The sequence below is a fragment of the Moschus berezovskii genome, chromosome 8, assembly GCF_049115385.1.
Source record: "Moschus berezovskii isolate FMDL1 chromosome 8, NW_MosBer_1.0, whole genome shotgun sequence".
Classification (NCBI taxonomy): domain Eukaryota; kingdom Metazoa; phylum Chordata; class Mammalia; order Artiodactyla; family Moschidae; genus Moschus; species Moschus berezovskii.
In genome coordinates, this window is record NC_142467.1 from 4,043,914 (window position 1) to 4,071,053 (window position 27,140).

Consider the following 27,140-nt stretch of genomic DNA (forward strand, 5'->3'; position numbering starts at 1 on the left):
TTCTGATGATGGTCACAGGGGAAAGTTGAGAAGTCCCAGGAAACAGTCAAGTGCCAGTTTGCCTTCCCTCCTTCCAAAAGAGGAGGGATGGGAGGAGGGATTTCTAACACCCAGGAATGCTCAAGGACAAGGGATTCGTTCTAGTGATTTTCTACAAAGATTTGAGCTACGCGTTGGCAGCTTTGAGGTGATGAGAAAGTTGCTTTCCTTTCATGACCCTGGCCTGGGGAACAAAGGCTGGGTGTCCTGACAGCAGAGGCACATTATGGTCCCTGTGACTCCTGTGAACTGGGTCAGACCCTGGGCATACCCCAGCCTGGTCCTGGCCTGACCTGAGCAGAAGGGAGCCTCGGAACCAAAGGATTCTCAGGATCACCAGCTTGTGGTTGCTGGGACACGGCTCAGAGCAGCACAGGGATTGGCAGCGGCTCAAAGGGAGCCTTGGGTGTTCCTGCCAATGTGATAGGCGCTTGTAGGATTTTGTGAAGCCGGCTGATGAACCCTCTCAAATACAGGCACCCAATGCTGCTCAGCTGTGTAATTGGGATGGAAATGGGCCAATGAGAGGCAGCAGTTTGTTCTTAACCTTTGGGGAGTCCTGTTCCAGGAGACTGTGTGTGGGGGAAAGAAAGAAGCATTACAAATAATAAGCTTCTCCGCCTGATTTGTAATGAATTAGTAATAAATGGCCTTGTGCTCCCTGCAAGTCTGACGATCGCAGAGCAGCTCCAGCTAAGAGCACGGGACCACATCTTATTTTGATCAGCTGTAGCATAGCAAAGACATGTAATTATCATAATCTAACAATTAGCCTGGCATCACTTTCCAGTGTTTAATTACCCCGATAAATGGTAATTGAATAGAGGACTTAATGACGAGAGAAACTTCTATTCTGCCTTAGGTGCTTAAGTTGTCTACCCAGCTAGGCGTGATTCTCTAGCGTTGCTTGAACAACAGGCCTGATTATCATTTTCCTTTCTGCCTTCAGCAGTTATTTTGTTTCCTGGTCTTGACCTTTGTCTGTCATATTATTTGGCTCTTATCAACATTTGATACTGGGGTCCAGAACACAGAAGGAGATTATTGGGCACTTTGCAAAGTTTGGTCTGCTTTTAAGCGTTGCTTCTAGTGTCCATCAGCTACAATTTCCTGTCTGGGATGTTCTTCAAGTCACCAGTATGTACAGACACCGTGATGAGCGTTGGGGATGCAAAGATGAGTAAACTCCAGAATTACCTTCAAGGAACACTCTATATAAAGAATGGAGGCCCCCGTAAAAATAGCTAGGGTCAGAATAGTCCTGGTGATCTGCTCTCAGTGTTCAGTTCAACCCAGTTGCTCAGTTGTGTCCGACTCTCTGCAACCCCGTGGGCTGCAGCACGCTAGGCCTCCCTGTCCATCACCAGCTCCCGGAGTTTGCTCAGACTCATGTCCATTGAGTGGGTGATGCTCTCAGTGCTATCCTAGCGTTGTTGTTTTTTGTTTCCTACATCTGTGCATTTACCTTGAATGAATTCAGTATTTTCTATGAGAACTTACCACCTAGGTTCTAGCCACTGCAGATCACTTCCGTCTCTCCAGATTGGTATCCAACTGACCACACCAAGTGACAATAGCTACTTTCTCATGTGCCAGTTTGCACAGAAACAGCAGCAAGTTCTCCTTTGCATCCTAAAGGGCTGTACAAAACACTAGCATGACTCTTGTGTCCTGGCTTTGCAAGGTTCTTGCTTACCCTGGTCCAATGACGAGCAAACATAAAAAGAAGCCGTATAACATTTATTCTCTTTCTTCCAGCTTGTGTTTGTTCATTTAATAATAAACTGATAGAGATTAGCTCCACGCCATGTAGATCTTGGACGCCCCACCCCAGTTTGTTTTTTTTTTAAAGTGAGGCCATATTTAAGAGTTAGATGGTAATGATTCCAATAGGTTATCATCAAGCTATAATACAAATCTTTACTTTTCTGCTTATACAGCTGTAGGTAAGGGATACTATAAATATTTCTTTACTGCTTGTACAGCAGTAGGTAAGGACCATGAAATCATTGTCTGAGCTGGTCAGTAGGAAGGACATTAACTGTGGCCCTTTGGTTATTGTTCTTCATTTTGAAACTAGGAAGGACCTGAAGTTGGGCTGGGTACGTCCACCCTTGTAGGAAACAAAAAGGGCCGCATGCGTGTGTGTGCGCCATTTGGCAGGCAGCTTAATGGTTTGGCTGACTCTCCGGCCCCCTTATGCCCTGAACAGAGTCTGTTTGTTGGGTCCTTGTTCTCCCAGGATGGTGGCTGGACAACCTGCTAGCGGACTTCCTGCACCTGTTTTCGGATCTGGGTGTGTGTGGCAGCCGCTTCATTCCGTGTGTTTGACACCCCGTAGACTCTGGGTAATTCTGGACGTGAAGGGTGGCTTGGTCAGGAAGCTCCTGACCAGTAGGAGTTGAGAAGGGGCCGGTTTCATCTGGTGGAAGTGACCTCCGTAAGGTCACACACCGATTGCCAGATGATACTTCTTTATGTTATTTTAATCCCTTTTGGAAAGCCGTTTGCGGTGGTCTGCGGTGTGTCAGGCTTGTGGGACTCTGCCTGCTTAATTCTTTGGCTGATTTAGCCTGTCGACGTCGACACAGTCTTACTTCAAGCCTGAGGCCTCTTTGGGGGCTTAGAAGCAATTAGACTGTCACCCAAAGCTCCGGGTCCCTTCCTGAAAGAGAGTCTTGTTTAGGCTCTGCCAATTTAATGCTTTGTTTCCTTTGGAGCTCCTCAGTCAGGCTAATAAAACAAACTCCAAACAAGTTAAAACACTGGAGGACGGAATATTTGTGGGCCTTGTATTTGAAACAGGTACTCCATCTTGGAGATTCCAATTTTAAAAAGTCATTCAACCCGAAGTGACTTGTACTAGAAAAGCAACAAGCGCAAGACATTTGAGATTTCGGTCCATCTATCTGAGATGAGTAATTAGCGTTAACTGAGTAATTTTTAAATGACTTGCTTTTAAAGCACACACACAGAGAAGAAAAGGGACAGGTTAGTATCAGTTCAGTTCAGTTCAGTTCAGTCGCTCAGTCGTGTCCGACTCTCCGCGACCCCATGAATCACAGCACGCCAGGCCTCCCTGTCCATCACCAACTCCCGGAGTTCACTCAAACTCATGTCCACAGAGTCGGTGATGCCATCCAGCCATCTCATTCTCGGTCGTCCCCTTCTCCTCCCGCCCCCAACCTTTCCCAGCATCAGAGTCTTTTCCAGTGAGTCAACTCGTCGCATGAGGTGGCCAAAGTATTGCAGTTTCAGCTTTAGCATCAGTCCCTCCAATGAACATCCAGGATTGATCTCCTCTAGAATGGACTGGTTGGATCTCCTTGCAGTATAAGTGACTCTCAAGAGTCTTCTCCAACACCACTAAACCACTAATAAATTCTAAATATCTGGCCAAGTAAATTACATCTTATTCTTATCACCAACAGCTACTGAAGGCAAAGCGCTCGTGCTGTAGAATGTGTGGTTACTGAAACATGTATTTCTTTTCTTCCAGCTTGCATGTGTAAGAACGTCATTGGAATTTTCATTAATGGATAAGCAGAGCTAGGAGTTGGCTCTGGGTTCTAAATATTTTGTCAGAATTGTATGCTTCGTTGAATGAGAGTGTGTGTTGTAGCCTACAGCCCTTCAACTGCACAAGAATATGTAGAAGACGTACCTGAAATCCATCCTTGAGTAGGTCTTCCTTTAACTTGTAAGTCTTCCGTTTTGTGAGGATTTTAGTCATTCTCGGTACGTTCTAGAGCGCGGAAGAGCGGGATTAGGCTGCCTGAAATGATGGATTTCTGTCATCATGTACTGTATCTCATTCAGCCTTAACAACTGGCCTGGTATCGGTACAGCTATTTATGACTCTGATATCTCAGAACTAAAAATGAAGGTCAGTGACCAATACATTTGAAAGACTGGCATGTTTCAGCCTGTGTGAGAGAGGGAACGTTTAAAATCAGCAAAGCAAATTTCTTTAGCTCCCAGTGATGTGAACATGATTTATCCACCCCAAGTCTGATTTGCTGTTTATATTTCTCACTTTAACCTCTGCGGGAAAACAAAAAAAGAACATCTTCGGCTTTAGGATCTGAAAGCCATAAGGCTGGCATTCTGTGCTGAAAGGAGTAACAGAAGGAGGCAGAAAGAGGCATGTTGTGGAACAGAGAACGCGTCCTGCCCGTCTCCTCCCAAACATATTTATAACCCAAACCCCATGTCTGTTGCTGAGCCCATTAGGCCCTTCAGGACAGATGAGAAATTCTTCTGGTTAAAAAGAGACATCTTCTTCTCAAATTAAATCCATAATATAATTGAAAGGCTGTGCTGTCAAGACATAGTCACTCTAGATTTAGTTTAAAATTTGGGAGGAACCCTGAACTGATGAATTTGCCTAATCTTTGACCATAAATCATATCCTTCTTTTACATTTCAATTTCAGAATGTAATATATTAAGTTGCCCCGTAATTAAAGAAGTGACACTGTAGTCTGGTTCAAATAGGAATATTAAAACAATCACCGCCTTGACAGATTAAAATACATTTAAAATGTAATAATCAACTATCCAGCTCATGAAAAATAACATTTTCATCACTGAGTCCTTTAGAACATTCCACGAGATGGGGATGAAAGTGCCTCACAGCTTCCTAACCTCTAACAGCCCCCCTGTCTCCTTTCAGTAATGCTGTTTCTCTATTTATGGAATGAAGAAACTTCACTCAGGAACTGCTTGATAAAATACCTTGGTACATATTTCCCTGGAAGCAGTCTCTCTGCTGCGCCAGCAACATATGCTAAAGGCCAATTTAGAACATTTCAAATGTGCCCCATACGCTTTCTTTTCCAGCTACTAAAAATGAAGTACGTTTGGGCTTTAGCAAAGGAGGATGGCATGAGAGAAGGAACACTGCAGGGACAGGTGGCTAGAGATGACCTCGGAGTACGCGATGCTGCCGCTTCTCTGCAGCCTGAACCCAGGGCACCCCCTGTGCGTCCTGTGGCCGCGGCCTCCGGGCTCTCAGTGTCTGCCCCACGAGTGCGGATGGTGGCAGAGGAGGCAGTGAGGACAAGGGTGTGCAAAACCACCCACTGAGAAAGGAAGCTGGGTGACGGCTCCTCGGCAGAGCCGAGAGGAACCAAGGTCAGTGTAAGCTCAGAACGTCCACTCGAGGTCAAGGCCTGGAGTGGACAGGTACCAGGTGTCCCCCGCGGAGTGACCCAAGTTTGAAAATAAATTATTGTTTAGTTGGGAGCAGAGCCCTACAGATCAGGTTAGCTGTGGTCATCAAACAGTGTTTTGGTCCTTTGCTCAACAGAAACCTGGTGGCACAGTGTGGATAACTAAGAGAAAAGACAGCCTGTCAACTCTTAACTTCACCTCTGTGGTCCTGACTGCATCTGAATTCCAGGACTCAAGCCGCGATTCCCTTTCTCCAGACAGGTTAAATAACAAGATAGATATTTTCAGTAGTTTAAATGTATCACGAAAACTGTATTTAACTGTGAAATGCTATCAGGTGAACACTGAAGGAAAAATAAGACAAATGCACTTCTCTGCATAGAGGCTTTGTAGCTCAAAGCCCACCCTTCGCTGTTATTTTTGCTGTCAGTAGCCCCAAAACTGTATTTTTTTTTTTTTTATCCAACCCTCCAGGCAGCCTCTAGGTCATCAAAACAATCATGAATTGCATAATTCGTTTTAGTAGGTGAATTGATTACAAAGAATTAGTTGCCACGCTGAATTTTATTCTTCTTCATTAACTAAAATGATCCTTTCACAATATATACGACATTCTTAAGCAGTCTACTGCCAAATTTTGACAAATGTATTCAGTATGTTCTTGTCCTAACAAAACATACACGCTATTGTGTGTTACATGGAACACTGACCTCGGTAACCATGCAACCCAGTGGAGAACAGGGGCCATAACTCTACGCCCATGAGATGCCTCCCGGCACCTGGGACTTGTGTCATCAGATCAGAGCCAGAGCAGTAATCATTTCACCCAAACACAATCTCTTTTCTAAGGGTGGCAACCGTGCCTGCTTTCGCATTGTAAACCACTGTGATAATTTAGTAGGGATCGTATTGTAATGTATGCAGCCAGGAATTCTTTACAATTCATAACATGCAATGGTTTCAGAGAGGTAGAGAACCATAGGTCCAAGGGATGGAATTAAAGACTAGGAGTTAAAGAGGAGACATTTATAAGAAAATGGCCCGGAAACTTACAAATGTGTTCAAGCAGTGGCACACTTCCCATGAAATTTGTAAATACTGGCATGTGGAATCATTCTTCCGAGAGGTGACTCTCCTCATTTAACATGAACTAAAGCTCCTGGAAGGAGTTTCCTGATGGAACAAAGTTCTCTTTATGTGAATGGCTATGGAGCCTAACAGCACTTCATCCCTGTAAAAGACTGGGAGAATGCGCATGAGTCAGGAGCTAATCTTGTGATCTGGGACTTATTCAGACATTGAGGTACCCTTCAGCTTTCCCTGCAGGAGTCTGGGATCAACCTAGGGAGAAAGAGAGCAGGGCTTGGCCCCTTGTAGCAGCCCCTCCTAGAAGATCAGTGTAAACAGGACGAGGGGAATTATAGCCAGTACTTCAGGCCATTGTGGTTAGGACAGAAGTTACCTGCTTCAGAGCCCATCAGGCTAGGGGTGAAATTCCAACTCTGCTACTTGTTTCCTGTGCTGGGGAAAAATTGAATAAAGAAGAATGAGAGCTGAAGAACTGACGCTTTTGAACTGTGATGTTGGAGAAGACTCTTGAGAGTCCCTTGGACTGCAAGGAGATCCAACCAGTCCATTCTAAAGGTTCTGGGTGTTCACTGGAAGGACTGATGTTGAAGCTGAAACTCCAATATTTTGGCCACCTGATGCAAAGAACTGACTCATCTGAAAAGACCCTGACGCTGGGAAAGATTGAGGGCAGGAGGAGAAGGGGACGACAGAGGATGAGATGGCTGGGTGGCATCACTGACTTGATGGGACTTGGTGATGGACAGGGAGGCCTGGCGTGCTGTGATCCACGGGATCAGAAAGAGTCGGACACGACTGAATGACAAAGTGGATAACAGCTTCTCTGAATGTTGTTTTCTCGGTGTAATGAAACTAATCGTGACTACCCAATAAGGGTTTCATGTGACAACATATGTAAAGCCGTAATACAGCAGATTCTGGACATGACAAATATTTGTTGTATCAGTGAACGAAGGAGAGAACTGAAACCCCTGAAGAGCGAGACTCACTGCTCTGGCAACATTCAGAGAAGTCTCGGGAACTTGGCTTTAGCAATCAAACCTCAGTTCTGAGGCCAGACTGCTTGGGTTTGAATTCTGCCCCACCCTTTTTGTCCCTGTGATGTTAGGCGTGAGGCTTGACTTCATCTCAGTTTCCTCATCTCTGACTCGGTGCACTGGTTGTGTCTGTTCTGGGCGATTGTGATGGAAATTAAATTGAGACAATGGATGTAATATAATAACCACTCAATAATATTAGCCATACACGTGTGCTTCTTCACAGTAAGGCCAGAAAATAGTGATTCAGTGCCACTTTGCAGTTGAAGAGCATAACTTAGGATAGTATTAGACTAGCTCTAAACCTTTCTTTGTTTTGTGCTTAGCTGCATCATCCGGATGCCTTTTATGAGTTCCAGTTTGTCATTATTTTTATGTTCACAGTGCCCAGTCTTTGAAATTTACATTAGTAAACTAATTTATGCAAATTGAACATGTGAAACAGAAGTGTCGGTTGATTCTTTGCTAAATCATAATCATTTCTTTGTCATATGCATAGAAGGATATCTTCACTAATTGCTGAGATAATCTCATGTTTAAAAACCAGCTCCAGGGACTTCCCTGATGGTCCAGTGGTTAAGACTCTGCACTTCCAACGATGGGGTGCAGATTCAATTCCTTGTGGGAGAACTAAGATCCCATATGCTATGCAGCCATAAAACTAAAATACTTAAATTTCCAAAAAAAGGTGGGGTGAAAGAAACATCTTGAATAAATAGGCAAGAAAAAATAAAATTGGCTCCAGAGTGATTCACTTAATCACACACAAAGTAAATTATCTCCAGAAAAAGATAACTGGTCAACCCAGTGTAACATGGGTATTCAGCCTCATGGTTTTTTTTTTTTTTATCAAAATTATAGCAGAATTAACAAGGATAAAAGTTAGAAAAGGGTAGCTAAATTTGAGGCACAAGAAAACCTGACAATTTGTAGAATAAAGCGATCACAGAATGGGTGCGGGCGGTGGCAGTGTTTTTCCTTTTCACTTTTAAGCCTGGTCGAGGGCTAGTAGAAGCTAAGATGAGTGACACGTCTCAGGGAACGGAAAAACTTCCCCCTTGAATGTCTTTAAAATCTATAATAATAATATAATAATATAAAGTGCATCTGGGCCCTGCCTTCTGCTGCGGCTCTTGTCTGGCTCTGAGCCAGAACTGTCAGCCTCCTCTGAGTGCACATGATTCACGCACAGCACCCTTTTATCCGAACGTTGCAGTGTCTTTTCTTTGTACTTTGGCAGTGATGTTACCTTGATGTTCAAAAATCTTTTAAAAGCAGCACAGGCTTTCCTTGCATCTTGACAAATCGTTGTCTGCTGGTAATGAAGAAAAAGTAAACCTGGCTTCGTGATCACTGTAAATATAAAGAAATAAATACTTCCGAGGTTTTTTTTTTTAGTTTTTACAAATGGTTATGTACCTTGAGACCCCCTTATGGAAAAGTGATCTGGCCACCTTCCCTTATTTCTCTTGCATCATCCAAATGCTGCTTTTCAAAAGCATCAAGCAGGTGGAGTTTCTGAGGACCATTTGATGTTTGAGGACAGAATTTAGGATCTTTACATGACATCCTTTCTTCCGGGATTTTTAAAAAGAGAAACCTGGGGATTATTTTTATTTCTGCTTTATGCACTAACTGCCACTGTTTAAAAAGCAATACTTTACTATCTACCCATTTTAATCTATCCTGTTAATAGTAATGATGCCTTTTATTCACATGTACTTTTCATACATTTCCTCATCCGAGGTCTGAAGCAGGCGTGTGAGGTCAGCAAGGAGGATTCTCATTATTATTCTACTTAACACGTGAGGAAACTGAGGCTCAGGATGGCTTACAATTCTCCTGTTCAGTCAGCAGTGGATCAAGTCCTTAAATCCTGTTCTACTCAGTCAAAATAAGTAGCTCTACCGCTGCTAGCACGGTGTGTTTTAGAAGGGAATCTCGACTTTGTCGATGAATATTTAGCATCCAGAGCAAAGATACCAGCATTCACAACAACCTGTCAGAGGTCCTCGATAAGTTTGGGTGCTACATTTCAAGGAGAACACTGACAAACTAAAAGACGTGAAGAGGGTCAAAATGCTAGAATGATGAGTCTGGAAACTCTATCAGAAATAAACAAAGGAATCAGGATTTTCAAGTCTGGAGAAAGGAGGGTACAGAGCCACAGCTGACATCTCCGAATGGTTTATGGACTACCTGGTGAAAGAGGAATTAGATTTGCTCTTTGCAATCTCAGGCAGCAGAAGTAGGATCACTGGATGGAAATCACACAGAGGTAGATTTATGCTCAATATAAGGAGAAACTTGCTAACATCTAGCGAAAATGGAAGAGACTAGCTCACCGTCACTGGGAAGCGCTCTCCCTGAGACTGACGTGAAGATTCTATGACTTTATGGGCACTGTATTTCAGCAGTAATGTAGTTTTATCATGACCCTCCTAGGGGCTCAGAGAAGAATTTCCTCACCAGCTAGAAACAGAGGGGTTTTGTGGCCTTTTCCACCCTGATTTTAGAAACTTGTGTACATAACAATTCCTGTTTCACACACCACTGGGTCCTGGGAAAAACTGTTCAGTTGATGGGGAAAGGCACATTAGTTAAAACAAATAAGCAAAACTTTTCTAGGATAAGAATTGAAGCAGACACAGTGCTGTGTGCAGTGATGTGTGCGTATGTGTGCATACCGTTTAACTCTTCCAGGATGGGGTGGCCGTGGGTTTGCTCTTTGCATTTGACTTGTTGCTTTCCCTGCTTCTCGGTCCAGCCTTTTAGAACACAGCCTATGAAACTGAAAGAAATAAGGGGAAAAGTCATTTGACTTAGATGGCTTTAATTTAACAGGGAAAGGGGCAGGGCATCAAAACAGAGTGGCTGAAACAAGCTTGTGACAAAGCAGATTTTCTAAGAGAGACACCTAACTCGGATCCAGAGTCTCCATTCTGGGTCCAGTTCAGTGGCTCATTGCTTCATCGTTATGCCTTTGGGCTTAATTTGCCTCTGAAGTGGACGTGTTTTAGGAATTTAATCTTCAGCTTTTAAACTTTATGATTCTAGTTCCCTCAGTTTTATCCCTCTCATTTTCCACATTTTGCATAGGAAATGAAGGAGGCTCTCAATTATAACAAATACCATTTATTCTTTAAATTTTTCAAAAACACTGCTTTAGAAATATGAAAAGTTTGCTTCTATATATATATACACACGATTTAAACAGTGAAGGAGAGCAGTCCATCAGTACCTCTAATACGTAAAGTGAAAGCGAGGTGCCCCACTGGCAAGGTATTTGGAGCAAATACGGTGCAACTCCTCGGGAGAATGGCTTGCTGTTACTTAAGATTTGGAACAGCAACATGTCAAACCATGCCTCAAATCATCAGTTCAATTCAGTTCAGTCGCTCAGTCGTGTCCGACTCTCTGCCACCCCATGAATCACAGCACGCCAGGCCTCCCTGTCCATCACCAACTCCCGGAGTTCACTCAAACTCATGTCCATTGAGTCGGTGATGCCATCCAGCCATCTCACTCTCTGTCGTCCCCTTCTCCTCCTGCCTTCAGTCTTTCCCAGCATCAGAGTCTTTTCCAGTGAGTCAATTCTTCCCATCAGGTGACCAGCTTCAGCATCAGTCCTTCCAATGAATATTCAGGACTGATCTCCTTTAGGATGGACTGGCTGGATCTCCTTGCAGTCCAAGGGACTCTCAAGAGTCTTCTCCAGCACCACAGTTCACAAGCATCAAATCTTCCTCAAATCATACGACCCCAAATAAACACTTGCTATAATAAATCTTTTCAGCCTGAGCATGATTAAAGCCTTCCACCGCAGATTCCAGGCAGGAAGCCTTTCCTCCCCGAATAACCGCATTGCTTTCTTCTTCCCACAGGTTCCAGAGGGGTGACTACCACATTGACGTCTGCATTAACGACTACCTGGATGTCTTCTGTCCTCACTACGAGGACTCTGTCCCAGAAGATAAGACGGAGCGTTACATCCTCTACATGGTGAACTTTGATGGCTACAGTGCCTGCGACCACACCTCCAAAGGGTTCAAGAGATGGGAGTGTAACCGGCCTCACTCTCCAAATGGACCACTCAAGTTCTCTGAAAAGTTCCAGCTCTTCACACCCTTTTCTCTAGGATTCGAATTCAGACCAGGCCGGGAATACTTCTACATCTGTGAGTACACAGCGATTTTTTGTGTGTGTGTTAGGGGGCAGCTACAAGAAGCCAGACTGATTTTTTTTTTTTTTTTAGCCATGTTTCAGAGAATTGCAGAGAGCTGGACTCTGCCTTACAGATGTCTCCTTGTAAATTCATACACCAGAATCCCTTGATACATTAGCTGGAAATTGGGAACACAAATTAGATTAAAGACACAGCGCCTCTCCCTGTATGAAACTGTGTGTCAGCCTGTTCAGCGAACCACTGCTGACTTGTGTTTCTTTTAAATGAAAATTGCTAGGACTTCCCCAAAGCTCAGGAAAAGAAAAAGAGATTCCTGAAAGAAAAATTAAAGGAAATAATTAAATTTACATAGCTTGAAGTCATCGGATTTCTTATTCAGGTGTCAGCAATATCCTTTCAATCATCCACATGTTCAGGGAGGAAACCAAAGCTCTTGCACATGTCGGCTCACTGACGATAAATACTCTCTTTGCACCAAGGAGAAAAGACAATTATTAAGAGCAGCTGTGTCTTTAAACAGGAAAGAGTGTGAAGAAGTATCTAGAAAGGGTTCCCAGGGAGCTGGTGTAAGTGAGTTTCCCACCTGTGAGTGTTAAGAGACTGTCCTGAGAGAGCTCGAAAACTTTCCCTGCAGACCTCTCTATTAATCACATGGCCATGGCCTTGTATTGTCCGCCATCCCACACATACTGGTCATGTTAGCGCTTCTCAAGCTTCACTGTGCACAGGTCACCTCGAAATCTTGCTATCAGGCAGATTCTGATTCAGGGGGTCTTTGGCGGGCCCCGTGATATGGTGTTTGGAAAGCTTCTGGTGATACTGCTCTGGACTGTGGACCATACTTGAGTTAGCAGGGTTGTAGGAATACCTAAGTCAGACATCTTGCTGTGTGCCTGGACTTGCCTTTGTCTAGGATCAGATATTTAGTGCAAGTCGCTCAGTCGTGTCCAACACTTTGGGACCCCAGGGACTATACAGTCCATGGAATTCTCCAGGCCAGAATACTGGAGTGGGTAGCTATTCCCTTCTCCAGGGGGTCTTTCCAACACAGGGATTGAACCCAGGTCTCCGGCATTGCAGGCAGATCAGATATTTAAGCTGTCTGGGCTCTGCCAAGTGTTTTGTCGGCTAAAAATAATAAATGTTTAGTCCTTTGGTCTAAAGGACGTGTGCTGACCAGCTTTATCATGGCTCAGAAATTTGGTGGGGGGGGTTGCAAAATGAAAATACACTCTCTGTCCTCAAAGAGCGACCGTCTCGTGGGAAGCAGACGTGTAAGCCGGCAGTGAAGGCGGAAATGGACAAGTGCTGAAGGCCGATGAGTGCAGGGAGCCGTGGGAACCTCCACGGGACCTCACCTGCTTGGAATGATCAGGAAGTGCTGAGCCAGGCAGGGCCTCCCCGCGTGCTGAGCTGCTTGTCACTGCAGACGACATAAAGAACAAAATGTTCCTGGCTTTCTGACTCACTGCTGCAACCCCAGTGTCCTCCCCCGCAACCAGCGCCTCATCCACACGTTTTAAGTCTACACGGATTGCTAGCTCCTCTTCTTCTCCAGAAAACAGAGTTTTCTAATAAGCCGGATTTCCCCATCACAAGGGCACTCTCCCTGACATTGGAGTTGAATTTAAAGAGGAAACTGCACAGTACCAGTTTTATTATTTCGGTGCATACTTCAATCGTTAGTCATGAGAAAACATGTGAAAGTCTTGATCGTTATCTCACATTCAATCCATAAAATAAGAAAAGGAATATTGAGTCCCACAGATGGAGGAAGCACTACCATACAGCGAATCCGCACGCTCTCAGGCTGCGGGCTCTTGCCTCTCGCTGATTTTTCACTTTGTGAAAGAATCTCATTCAGTAAACGAGAAAAAGGAAGACTTCAGTTGTGGGACAGCAACTCATTAATCGCCCAGCTCTAAAGTATCATGCTGATGCCAAAGGGAGCTATTGCCAGTTTCAGAATTTTCATACCGTTTCTTAGATTAGCCAACAACTGCAAAAGCAAAAAGCACAAATGAATAGAGAACACTAAGATGGGAGACATACTCAACAGCTAAATGGTTGATTGCATGATTATTAGAAATTACAGAATCCACTGAGGTTCATAAGCAAGATGTTATTATTCAAATACACCCATGGTGCTTATGACTGGTTTTTCCTCATTTGTGGTTAAATTCAATATTTCACTAAAAATCATTATGTGTCTTCTATAACATTCATTTAACGGAGTCATTTAACTGTCAAGGGCTCCTGTCAAAGTAATTGTTCAAAATGCTTCAAAATATCAAGAGCTTTTTTGCTGTTTGGCTGAGTTTAACCTGAATTACTTCTTTTAAAATGAAAGGTAAAATAGCACAAAATTAGCAGCAAAAAAGATGTTCATTTACGAGAGGTGCAGTGTCCCGGTTGTCGGTTAAACTGAATTTTCAACCAGGTTTTAGAACCAGAAGTGCTTCCTTCCCTGTCTTTTTAGTAGGAAAAGCCTTCCTCTCTTCCTTTCACTGCTGAGAGTGGATGTCTTGCAAATGTTTCATATACTGTGGTTGTAATTAAACCAAAGGATTCTTAGGGGAGATTGGCCCTCAGTTGAATTTTCCTTTCTCCTAATACACGTGGAATGAACACGATGATTGGGAAACGGCTCTTTTCACACTTATTACCTTACAAGGGGCTCTAACTGCTGATCTCAGGAGCTAGTCTGCCCACTTGTCATTTTTATAAAATGCCCTTACTAGGCCGGGGGCATATTTCAGCTCCTCAAGGCCTTAAAATCCCTTCCAAGTTTTCCAAAAGAAAAAATGCAAGCTATACAGTGTTTTGGCAGTCCTGCTGCAGGGTGCTGGAGGAAGGTTCAAGCTCAGTGCTAACTGCAGAGGCTCGAGATTCAGGTCAAGTTTGGACTGGGGCGGGGGCGGGGGAGAGGAATATTTCATAACAGGAAATCCACCACACGACTTCGATTCGGACACAAATCAGACCGTTCTTATCAAGTTCTGTTTTATTTCCTTCTTAATTTCTCTACGTCACACAAAATTAAGAAAATACTGTAGTTGGAAATATCTCACAAAGTTTCCTGTTTATGTTAAAAATAAAACTACCCTTCATGGGTCTAGATCCTTTATTTGTCCCAAGAACAACTGTACCACGTCTTCCTTTCCATGAGAAGGGGCAGTCTAAGTTGTTGGAGCCGCTGATAATTGGTCAGGTAGACCAAGCCTGTCTTCTCAATTGGACAAATACTGTTTTCAGTCTACAGGAGGGATTTTGGTAAGAGTTTGGCATACTAAAATAGAGAAGGTCAGTGTTCCTTCTATCAGTTTATCTATAGATTTGCAGAACTGCCTGTCAATGGATGATGGCAATAGTCTTTTAGATAGACTTCCTAAGGCAAAGAGTTATTTTAGAAACTTCAAAAACATTCCCTTTAGAAATGATTCTCATAAGCATTAACCATGAGGACATGTTTGAAAGAAGTTTTGTGTGGTTATTTTTAAATCAGACCAGGCAAAGGGAAATAAATAAGGGCGCTGTAGGTTATTTTCATAAGTTGGTAGAACTGCTGATTTTGAATGTCCTCTTTGATAAAGTGAGGAAAACTGAGTACTGAATCCTTGTCTTGACCTAACTAGGTATATGATCTTGGGTAAATCATCTAATCTTGTTGGATTTTTAATTCCACATCTGTAAAATAATGAGGCTGTGATAATACATGATTTAAACTTCCTTCAGTTCAACTGCTCTGTCGTGTCCAACTCTTTATGATCCCATTGACTGCAGCATGCCAGGCCTCCCTGTCCATCACCAACCCCCAGAGTTTACTCAAACTCATGTCCATTGAGTTGGTGATGCCATCCAACCATCTCATCCTCTGTCGTCCCCTTCTCCTCCCGCCTTCAATCTTTCCCAGCATCAGGGTCTTTTCCAGTGAGTCAGTTCTTTGCATCAGGTGGCCAAAGTATTCAAGTTTCAGCTTCAGCATCAGTCCTTCCAATGAATACTCAGGACTGGTCTCCTTGCAGTCCAAGGGACTCTCAAGAGTCTTCCCCAACACCACAGTTCAAAAGCATCAATTCTTTGGCACTCAGTTTTCTTCACAGTCCAACTCTCATGTCCATACATGACCACTGGAAAAAACCATAGCTTTGACTAGATGGACCTTTGTTGGCAAAGTAATGTCTCTGCTTTTTAATACGCTGTCTAGGTTGGTCATAACTTTTCTTCCAAGGAGCAAGCATTTTTTAATTTCATGGCTGCAGTCAGCATCTGAAGTGATTTTGGAGCCTCCCAAAATAAAGTCAGCACTGTTTCCACTGTTTACCCATCTATTTGCCGTGAAGTGATGGTACCAGATGCCATGATCGTAGTTTTCTGAATGTTGAGTTTTAAGAGTCTCCTCTTTCACTTTCATCAGGAGGCTTGATGAAAACTTCCTTGGGGTGTTAATATATCATAGGGTCCGTGCACTAGGGTGGACTCAACATTGGTAAAATGGCCTAGCACAAAGCCTTACTTAGTTGGTATTCAGTAAATGCCAGTGAAAACTCAGCCACCCGATCCAAGCTGCTGTGGTGTGTGGTCTTGACTAGTGCAGCAGGCTCCTTTCTGTTTACACCACACACGCACACACCCCCGCCACATCACTGCACTGGTACACACACACACCCCCCACCCCCCACCCCCCACCCCCGCATCACTGCACTGTTAAAGCACTCCAGTGACTTCCTGTCTGACCACGACAAAAATCCCAAATCCAAACCTAGCCAACGAGGTCCTCCGAGGCGAGTCCTCTCCACGCCACGGCGTCTGCCTGTTGTCTGTCCTCCTCGTCCCTGTCCAGCGGCCCTGGCCTCAGGGTCTTGGCCTCCCTCCTCTCTGGTCTGAGGCGCTCGTTCGCTCAGGCAGCCACCTCCCTTGCTCGCACTTACTTTGTTGTTTTTGTTCAGTCGGGCAGTCGTGTCCAACTCTTTTGTGACTGCATGGACCGTAACTCACCAGGCTCCTCCGTCCATGGGATTTCCCAGGCAAGAGGACTGGAGAGGGTTGCATTCCCTCCTCCAGGGGATCTTCCCGGCCCAGGGATGGAAGCCGGGTCTCCTGCACTGGCGGGCGGATGCTTAAGCTCTGCGCCGCAGGGAAGCGCCTCCCTTGCTTCAGGTTGGGTCAGAAGAGGCGTCCGAGAGGCTGTTCTCACTTCTCTGTGCGAAGATGACATCTGTGTCATTCTGTCCACTCTCACTCTGCTTTATGTTCCCCCAGGCACTTGGCACAGTGTGTATTTACGGTTGTTTGTTGGTGGCTGTTTCTGCTGTGTCGTCTGTCTCATGGTTTGGTCTGCAGTAGGTGATCAGTAAACGAGGCTCACTAGTGTTCACATAGCACTGCATGTTCCAGGCTCGGTTGCAGACACTGAAGTTCTCAGAACAGCACTGTGAGGTCCTGCTCTTATTTGCCATTTTACCCTTGAGGAAACTGAGGCACAGAAAAGTTCCATCACCGGAAAAAAGTTCAGACTAAAGAGAAGTAGCTGATCTGAGAAGAAATTAAGTGAATAAACAACTGAAAGGAAGTGAAGAGAGAAAGCCCTAGGTCTTAAATGTTTAAGGTCTTAAGGAGAAAAATGTACTTTATTTTGTATTTTTAAAGGATTAGAAATGATTAGCACTAGTGTTTAGAGAATCTTCCTTTATAAATTCTACTGGAACCCCAAATTGGAAAATACAAGATACATTTTGAACACATTTCTGTGTTTTCAGCTCTCCAAAGCATACTCTTCCATCTCCAAATGATATTTCAACTGTATCTTCCCAAGTGGTTGACCTTTTTAATACAATAACTCCAGAAGCCAGAGAAGTTGTACTTTCAAAGAAATTCTTCTTAAATCCACTCAGCGTTCAGCATCCAGACTGAATCGTGATTGCACACTTGATTCAGGAAGTGAGTGATTTTTAATGAGAGACCTGGTGGTTCAGTTGCTCAGTCGTGTCTGACTCTTTGTGACCCCATGGACTGCAGCCCACCAGCCTCTTCTGTCCATGGGATTCTCCAGGCAAGAATACTGGCGTGGGCTGCCATCTCCTCCTCCAGGGGATCTTCCCAGCCCAGGAATCAAACCCGGGTCTCCTGCATTGCAGGCGGATTCTTTACCAACTGAGCTACGAGGGAAGTCAATGAGAGACCTGCAATAAGGAAAATAGATACCACTTTTTAAAAATGATACTAAAAAGGCAGAGAATTCTAGCATTTGCCGTATCTAAGGTATAGCTGATCTCCTTCAAAGGAAGATACATGCAGGAAAGACAGTAAATAGTCAAAGCACTCAGATGGAAACCAGAAGTTTCTGAGACATTATTAGGCAACACTCTTCCTAAGCTTATTGGCAAGTAAACTTGAACACACATGATGCTTTAGTTTTACTCCTTTATAACTGATACTGTAATAGAAGTATGGAGCTGGAAAATCTCATCAATGAAAAGAACTTTCATGGAGCTGACGCTGTCTGCTCTGGTCTTTTTGGTGTATATATTTAATTAGAAAGAAAATCATGAGGACCGTTTATGTTATCATAAGCATCATTCTAAAATCCATACTTGAATGCATGTGGTTGCTAGTTCTCTGCTTTATGTTCTTTAATTAAAAGTTTATAGTCTTAAGCTGTAAAGTAATTTTAATATGTACTATACAGTTTTTTTTAAACTGACCAAAAAAAGAAGAAACCTAAATTCTGAAGAGATATCTTTTTGAGATGATCAAGATCAGTTTCAGAAATCATTTGATTGTACAAGATAGTTACAGACTGTCCTTTACGAGGTGTAGCAATATTCAGTCAATCCAGAGAATATTAACATAGAGAAAGTGCTTTACTTGCCAACTGGAAATGTTCCAAAAGCTTATTTACAGGTGAGCTGTTTGGAACTTAGAGTGCAGTTTCTTCCACAAGTGTTTCTAAAATCAGGCAAGCCTCTCCATAATGTGGAAAATCTGTTGAACCATAATATTGATTTAAACCTGTATATTTTAAGTCAAAAATAGTAGAAAGCAGCACATGGAAGTGTTGATTATTGTTTCATGAATAAATACTGCAATGGTAAACCAAATAGAACAAAAAAGCAATTAAATTTTGTCTTAGATGCTATTGTTTGAGAAAAGGAGATAAATTAGAAGCACTAGGTTTTGCTACACCACTGCAGCAGTTCCCTAGTTTCTTAGTAAGTTGTTTTGTTCATATGCTGGGGATTATATCAAAGCGGGGGGGTGGGGGGCGGGATATATTACATCAAAGGAAAGGTTGGATCATGGCTTAAAGAAAAGAAATGGCATAGACTCTGATGAATGTACCCTTGGGCTCAAATCCCTCTTCTGTATTCTTAATTGCTATGTAACTTTGGGTACCTTAACCTCACCAAGCCTCACTTTCCTCATCTGTAAAATGGGTATATAATAATAGTTTATTATCGGAGTCAATCTTACTTCCAAGGTTCGATTAAAACAAATCTTTTTAAAGACTAGTTGACCACCAAAAGGATGACTTTAACTAATGTCCAACAAACTTTGCACCCTTTGAAAAGTTACAGCAAGCTGAATAGCCCTGTTTGACATTTTAATTTAATAAAAGAAAACCTCACAAATACCCTGTAAAAATTCACATTTTAAGTCCATGCACTATACTGTGAAGGAATACTCCGCCAGGATTTCATATGCCTAAGGAAGTCTTCCTCCCTGTTTAGAGGTCTGGGTTTTCAGCAGCTTACTTTAGTAATCTACGTTAAGAATTATTTTGGTCTTGACAGTTCACATGAATCTGCCTTTTTTTGGAGTTGTTCTTATTGAAACAGAAGAGTGTCAAAATGGCACATGTATCAAAGCAGAAGGTAATCTTTTTCATCTTCTGTAGCCTCTTGCTCTTGCATGGGGGCTGACCTGTAAGTACCATGTACTTTCTTAAAATGAACAACTCAGTACTGCTCCAGTGTCAGTGTGTGTCTGTGCACTTTTGCTTTTATTATTGAAAAATGTTCTTGATTACTGGTCTTATTTTAGCATTAAAGGTTCTAGCACATACTTCAGTTGAGATTCAAGGGGCTTATAACAGAAATTTCCAGGACTGTGGTCAAATACTAATTCATCTCCTGAACTTTTTTTTTTTTAATTTTGTAGACTCGGATCATGGTGTTCATGAGGCATATTTATTTTAACAGGGAAGGAAGTTAAGGGTAGTGTTGGGAGATAGACAGATTTTAATATTTTCTAAAGTGGAAGATAGTGAACATGGTGCAGACATCAGATAGTGATTGCTCAGGTATAGGTACAGAGTATGTCTTAGTTGCTAAAATTTAGGGCTTTTCTTAGGTTAAAATTTTAAATGTACAAATGAAACAGTCTCCCCCCACTTAGACACTAGAAGTTTGTCTGGGATTAAATCAGATTTCTGTCTGAAGACAGTCATTATATTCCCTTCGTATACTTCCAGAGGTCTTCAGTGAACCTGCAAGAATGCACCTTTTTATTTAAGGAATGAGTTTAGAGAATTGTATCTGTTTCAAGTTGTCCCTAGCCATCTTTTAGGAAAGCTTGAATGGCTTTCAAGGGCTCTTAAATGAAGGTTAAATAAAGAACCTAAAAGAGGATATTTAGGGACTTCCAGATATTCTTCTGATTTAATTATAAGTTTCTCTTATGAAAATGGTAGTTTGTTGCCAGGTTAACCTTCTGAACAAGCAAGAATGCTAGGTGTCCGCTCATGGATGGATGGAGCGTGGAGCCTTCGCCTGGCTTGTTTCACCTGGTCTGAGTGAAACCCAGGGTACAGGAGGCAATTAATAGCAATAAAGGATATTTAACAGCACTTTATTATTTTTAAAATTCTTGGCAGTGTCATTTGATTAAGTCGGGAGAATTTAAAAAAGAAATGTATGCCTTATTAAATGACAGAAGGATGAAGTCCTGTTAAAGAGAATCAGAGAAATTGGTGCTGGGTTGGTGAAAAAGGAAACTGGGGCAGACATCACTGCTTAATAGATTTTGACTTTGGGACCGTTCTTAAAGTTCGCAGAGGGAGCCTTAAAAGCTCTTGGATAATTGGGGCTTGATGGCAATTCACGGGATCAGCCATAAGAAGCAGGAGACTCATAAGAATTCTTCTCATTGCTTGAATTTTTCAAAGACTGTGACACTCAGATAAGAAGCTCAAAAACAAAATAATTTGTGTTCCTTTTAAGAACTTGAAATGCTACATTATGAGATGGGGCGGGGTGGGGGGTACATATCGCGTTCTAACTTCCTAAAGGGGAGGAAGGAATTATGTCACCTTTTGCTTCCTTTTACCCCACTGAGACTAAATGCTGATGTGGAAATGTATGAAAGGATTATTCTTTCTAATCCCTAAATGTCAGAAGTGGCCGCCTCTCCGAGAAATAACGCACCTGATTAATTGTGTAATTTCACAGGGAAGCGCTAATTCTCAGCCTTATAAACATGTAATGCACTAATTTGGTTTCCGAGTTAACTGGAAACAGTTTAATGAGCTGCTGTATCATGTGTGTGTGCAGTGTTGCACAGAGCAGACGCCGGGAGAAATGGAAATAACACGCCGGTGACACTTGGAATAACAGTGTTTATACCCCATTGACTTTGGGTTGTCAGCATGCTATTCTCTGTGTTTCCCTTAGTAACTTATTAAGGCGGCTGAACTCCAGAGTGCTGGTGTCTAAGTGTCATTTGTTGTAAATTACACAAGCATGCACCCACCAAATGGATAGTCAATCTTCAGGAAAAAAAAAAAAGCATTTCCTCCTATAGACGACCAAAATGTTCTCCATGAGACATGCAGAGGGTGAAAGGTGACTCTCAACATGGGGCGTGCTGGAAGAACAGTATTCTGGCCTTCCGTTCAGAAGAAATACTATTTCTACAGATTTTCCCACTCATCTATCTGTGCTCTATTTTAACAGAATGGTCGTGTAACTCTTTGGTTTGAAAGTTGTCAGACAGCCTCACAGCAGGCTTATATTATCTACAGAGTTCTTTATGAGGAAATATAAATCACCACAAATGAGACTTTTCACAGCCAGAGATATGTAGAAATTTGTGTCAGTGCTTTGCTGGCTTGCTGAAAAATATCTCTAGGCTCCAAAGCTCTCTCACAACTCATCCCCTGCTCTCTACCCTTTTGGGAAGCAATTCTCAAAACTTGAGATTTATGGTCCAGAGAGCTGATGGTGGCTATAAAGTTTTCTATTTTCTCTTTTCTTTAATATTAATGCAGAGAACGAGGCATTATCATTCATTATTTTAGTTCATGAGTATCCTGTGGGCTTGAAATATGGTTTCTGAGGATATGGCTTACCTCTGTTTAATGGGGGAGATATGTGGACTTTGGCAACAGGCTTCTTTTCCATCAGATATTTTTAGGCAGGTTGTCGAAAGTCTGCGTTAGGAACAGAACTTTAGTATATGGGCTGTATCCAGGTTTAGTTTTAAAATGTAAAGCTTTACAAAATATTAATTCATTTGGAGCCCCCAAAGTAAAATGTCATGAATTGGAGAATAGCCAGCCAGTCTATTATTGTTAGGAATTGGAATTTCATTATCTTTTCATTGTACTATTTTCAGAGATCTGCCATATTTCCAACTTGTTTTTATCTACATTAAGGTTAGGTAAGTTTTAGTTTATAGTTAGCACTCCCTTTTACACCCAGATCTTTAAAAACAGTATTTCTGAGTCATTAAGAAAGAATACATGTAATGTTTTTAGTTTAAATCTGCCCAGATTACAGTAGCTCCAATATCTGCTTTCTAAGGGAAATTCCTTTTTTTCCCCACACTTTTTTTAACACATTTTTTTCAGTCAGTTTTCTCCCTAAATACATGATCACAGGCTCTAAGATCCGAGTTGATGACGTTTCCCTGTATGCCTTGCTGATCTGTTTCAGTGAGTCCTCAATCTTCAATTCAGGCCGTCTTGCTTTATAGTAGGCCTTATTTAAGGGCTTCCCTTGTAGCTCCATTGGTAAAGAATCACCCTGCAATACAGGAGACCCAGGTTCGTTCCCCAGGTTAAGAAGACCCCCTGGAGAAGGAAATGGCAACCCACTCCAGTGTTCTTGCCTGGAGAATCCCATGGACAGAGGAGCCTGGCAGGCTACAGTCCATGGGGTCACAAGAGTCAGACACAGCTTATCTACATAGACTTATATTTAAGGAACAAATTAAACAAGGAGTATAAAATAGAGGACAAACATATAACTAAGTGATTTTTTTTTAAAACTTTAGATTGCTTAAAGGTCTTGCTGTATACACCGGGAGTAGTTTAGTCAATTTTGAGACCATGTAATGAATATTGTAATGATTTAAATAAAGTTTAGAGATTTTATTTTATTTTTCATTAAAAAAAGAGAAGATTGTGTCAAGAGAAAGATGCATGTGAAGTGCTGATTTGACAGGCCAGATGGAATTCAGGTCTCAGGGCTGAGATACTATCCAAATTTAGTGGCCCACCTGCATGGGGGGCGGGTAGGGGCATAAAATAGCAGCCTTTGCTAAATACTTGACTGATAACTGCTCCCCTAACACTTGTGATAATCATGGTGATAGTGATTTAGCATTTATTGCAAGTTTGTTATATGCCTGGCAGAGTATCAGACGCTACACTTATCTTAGCTCATTGAATTCTCATCTATACAGTAGGTACTATTATTATCCCCATTTGACAGATGAGGAGATGGAGGCTGGTTACTTGCCTGAGGTCATGTAGTCAGCAGTGAAGTCAGGATTCAAACCCATGCAGTTTGACTCCACGCCTAAGCTTGTTACTCACTTACGTCATGAGAAATGCTTTCAGAGAAGCGAAACGGAGGCAGGTTTGAAGCACCCTTGGCAAGTCATCATGTACATGCCATCTGCACCCTGGAACTCGAGGCAGACTCAGCTCTAAAAATGGCTAATGTCATGCACAGAGAGGGGTGTGATCCCTGAGTCACGTACTAGGAGGTTTACGGGTTTGTAAAACAAGGTATTGATCGCTGAGGAAGGCTTTCTTATCTCTCCTTGCTATTCTTTGGAACTCTGCATTCAGATGCTTATATCTTTCCTTTTCTCCTTTGCTTTTCACTTCTCTTCTTTTCACAGCTATTTGTAAGGCCTCCTCAGACAGCCATTTTGCTTTTTTGCATTTCTTTTCCATGGGGATGGTCTTGGTCCCTGTCTCCTGTACAATGTCAGGAACCTCCGTCCAGAGTTCATCAGGCACTCTATCTATCAGATGTAGTCCCTTAAATCTATTTCTCACTTCCACTGTATAATCATAAGGTATTTGATTTAGGTCCCATCACTTCATGGGAAATAGATGGAAAAACAGTGGAAACAGTGTCAGACTTTATTTTTGGGGGCTCCAAAATCACTGCAGATGCTGATTGCAGCCAGGAAATTAAAAGACGCTTACTCCTTGGAAGGATAGTTATGACCAACCTTGATAGTATATTAAAAAGCAGAGACATTACTTTGCCAACAAAGGTCTGTCTAGTCAAGGCTATGGTTTTTCCTGTGGTCATGTATGGATGTGAGAGTTGGACTGTGAAGAAAGCTGATCGCAGAAGAATTGATGCTTTTGAACTGTGGTGTTGCAGAAGACGCTTGAGAGTCCCTTGTACTGCAAGGAGATCCAACCAGTCCATTCTAAGGGAGATCGATCCTGGGTGTTCATTGGAAGGACTGATGCTAAAGCTGAAACTCCAATACTTTGGCCACCTCATGCGACGAGTTGGCTCACTGGAAAAGACTCTGATGCTGGGAAAGGTTGGGGGTGGGAGGAGAAGGGGACGACCGAGAATGAGATGGCTGGATGGCATCACCGACTCTGTGGACATGAGTTTGAGTGAACTCCGGGAGTTGGTGATGGACAGGGAGGCCTGGAGTGCTGTGATTCATGGGGTCGCAGAGAGTTGGACACGACTGAGCGACTGAACTGAACTGAAAACAAGGTAGAGCATTACTGAATATGACAACGTAATAAAATGCCACTCAATCTCCCTCCCTCCACTGGAATGAAGACACTCAATGGTTTGTAAGACTGTTGAAAGCCTATGTCTCTTTGGTACCCTGAGTCGTTTTTTCAGAGAAGGAAATTTGATTAACAGAATCAATAGCGCAGTGTCAGCACTGGTGGACGTGATACAGAGCGTCATGAGCGACTGCCTCAACAGGGCAGTTTGTCAGCAGGTCGTGGGGGGACCGCCTGTTGCCTTCCCTCGTCCTTAAGCTGCACAGCAGCTGCAATGACTGTTTCCATTTTGTGAGTTGTGTCTGCTGCTATCGTTGTTATTTAAAATGCACTAGCGTTTCACAGACTTGGTTATTACACATATTTGCAAATTCAAGAAAAAGGAGTAGAGATTCTATGAGAAGAAGGGCCACTTGGAGGACTTGCAGTCTTTAGCAGGAGGTTCGGGAATTGCAGCAGGCATGGGCTGCCCCCAGACTTTACACAGAAGGTGCCCCGGCTCTGATTCTCAGCGGTGGTCATCAGAGCCGGGGAGGCAGCCCACAGACCTCCGAAGAACAAGCCTCTCACAGCCTATGGGATTTCCTCTCTGACCTGCCTCTGGCTCCTGATAAGGAAATCAGGACAGGAGAGACAGGAGAGACTCTGGGATCAGTGACAAGCCGGGGCTGACTGGGATGGAAGATATTTGGAAAATAAAACTGGATAGGTTGAGCCAGATTATGGAGGGCCATTATGTCTGGTCTGAAGAATTTGGAACTTACCTAGCAGGCAATGTTTCTTTTCCGGATATGTGCATTTTCCCTGGTTCTGAAGGGAAAACTCACTTGGGCCTTATCATGTAACCACACTGAAATCATCAATCATGCAGGCTGGTTATAGTAGCAGCCTGCAGGCAGTGCACACTCATCCATCCCACATGTTTACATGTGCTGTCTCCTCCATGTCTTATCTCCGCTGCGTGTTGGGCACTGGCATTACCCTCATTTTACAGATGAGGAAACCAAAGACCCACAGGTCACATAACTTGACTAGAATCGCATGGCCCTGGTGCAGTGATGGCCAAAGTTGAGCGTCCCAACTGCAACGTTCATGCTTATAGCTCCTTTCCATGAGTGGCAAGTAACGTTTGGAAGCTTATTCCATAAGCAGAAGCAGTGCTTATGAAAAAACTATTCCCATCTCTGTTGTTTCTGTATGGTCTTCAGCTTGTTTGCTATAGCTGCAGGGCTTTAGTTTTGTTTGTTTTTTTCTTTATATAGGCTTAAAAAAATTTTTTTTTCAATTTAAAAATTTTAAACTTAAAAATTAAAAAAAGTTTTTTTTTTTTTTTTAAAACCCACTCTAGTTGCTGAGCATAGGGGCTGCTCTCCAATTGTGGTGCATGGCTCCCATTGCAGCGGCTTCTCTCGTTTCTGAGCAGGGGCTCCGGGAGGCGTGGGTTCTGGGAGTTGTGGCGCGTGGGCTCTGTAGTTGCTGCTTATGGGCTCTAAACACAGGTTAATAGTTGTGGTACACGGGCTTCGTTGCCCCACAACATGGGGGGCCCTCCAAATCAGGGATTGAACCCGTGTCTCCTTTTATTGGCAGGCAGATTCTTTACCCACTGAGCCACTGGGGAAACCCTGCATAACCGTTCATGATGTTTTTGTTAAGTGAAATCGCTAAATCAATAACATTTTCTGGATTACTAATTTTATCAAATAGCTGCATTTCTGGCCTTTTGATATGATGTGTTAATTAGTGAAGTCCACTTTAGAAGATTTATTGTAGCTCTTTCCTAAACTATTTATACTAAAGATGCTATACAAACCTATTTGTTAAACTTCTACTTGAGCCGTCAGTCCTCGTATGCCGTTAAACTTGTGGCGTCTGCAGGGGCTACAGAAGGAGGTATTTCAGTGCCCTGTGCTCTTTTCTCGTCGGTCCCCACTTCAGCCCTCGCCGCGCTGTGCTTCCCCGTCAGGCAGATGCAGCGGACACCAGGGAGCGACGATAGACAGGGCTTGAAATCTCTGTCTTCCAGGAGCTCACGGTCCAACGTGAGAAAAACATATCCATGAAAATGATAGCAAAAAAAATCACGAGATTGACACTGTCCATAAAAGAGAGAGAGAGAAGCCTTGGTGAGAAGGAAGGCGGTAAAGATGTGACGGACGCGCAGTTTTGACAAGGTGGGATTCAGGTCTCACGGCTTCAGATAGTGTCCTAAGCTGAGTCACCCACAAGTCAGACTCTTGGAACCCACGTCCAGAAAGCCTGACTCATTCAAGTTTGTCAGGTGGCAGTAGGGGATTTCATTTGCGATACGTGCTCCAGAAATTTCCCCTGAAGGTGATATTTGTGTCATACTCAGGGAACACAGGCTTAAAGTGAGAGTAGGTCAGTCTGAATTCAAGACATAGAAGAAGGGGGTATTGGAGGATTTGAATGAAGGAAACAGCAGCATCACTGTTGAGAAAAGGCAGTCTTTCTTATATGAATGTTTGTTTAAACCAGGGAACTCACAGAGAGACCACGCTAGTCCTGGTCTAAGATCAAGACTAAGATAAACTAAGATTCTTCGAGTAAGCTCACTCACCGGGGTCATAACAAATATTTCCTTCTGTCTTACA

General features: G+C 43.0%; 1 protein-coding gene across 2 annotated transcripts in view; it reads left to right on the plus strand.

The window, feature by feature from the left end:
- The window catches only part of EFNA5 (ephrin A5), a 296,211-nt gene that overhangs the window by 232,976 nt on the left and 36,095 nt on the right, over positions 1 to 27,140 (plus strand). For both annotated transcript variants that reach the window (XM_055430094.2, XM_055430095.2), the window contains exon 2: positions 11,224 to 11,516. In XM_055430094.2, coding sequence (XP_055286069.1) covers positions 11,224 to 11,516 — 293 coding nt within the window. The remainder of the gene's footprint in view (positions 1 to 11,223; positions 11,517 to 27,140) is intronic.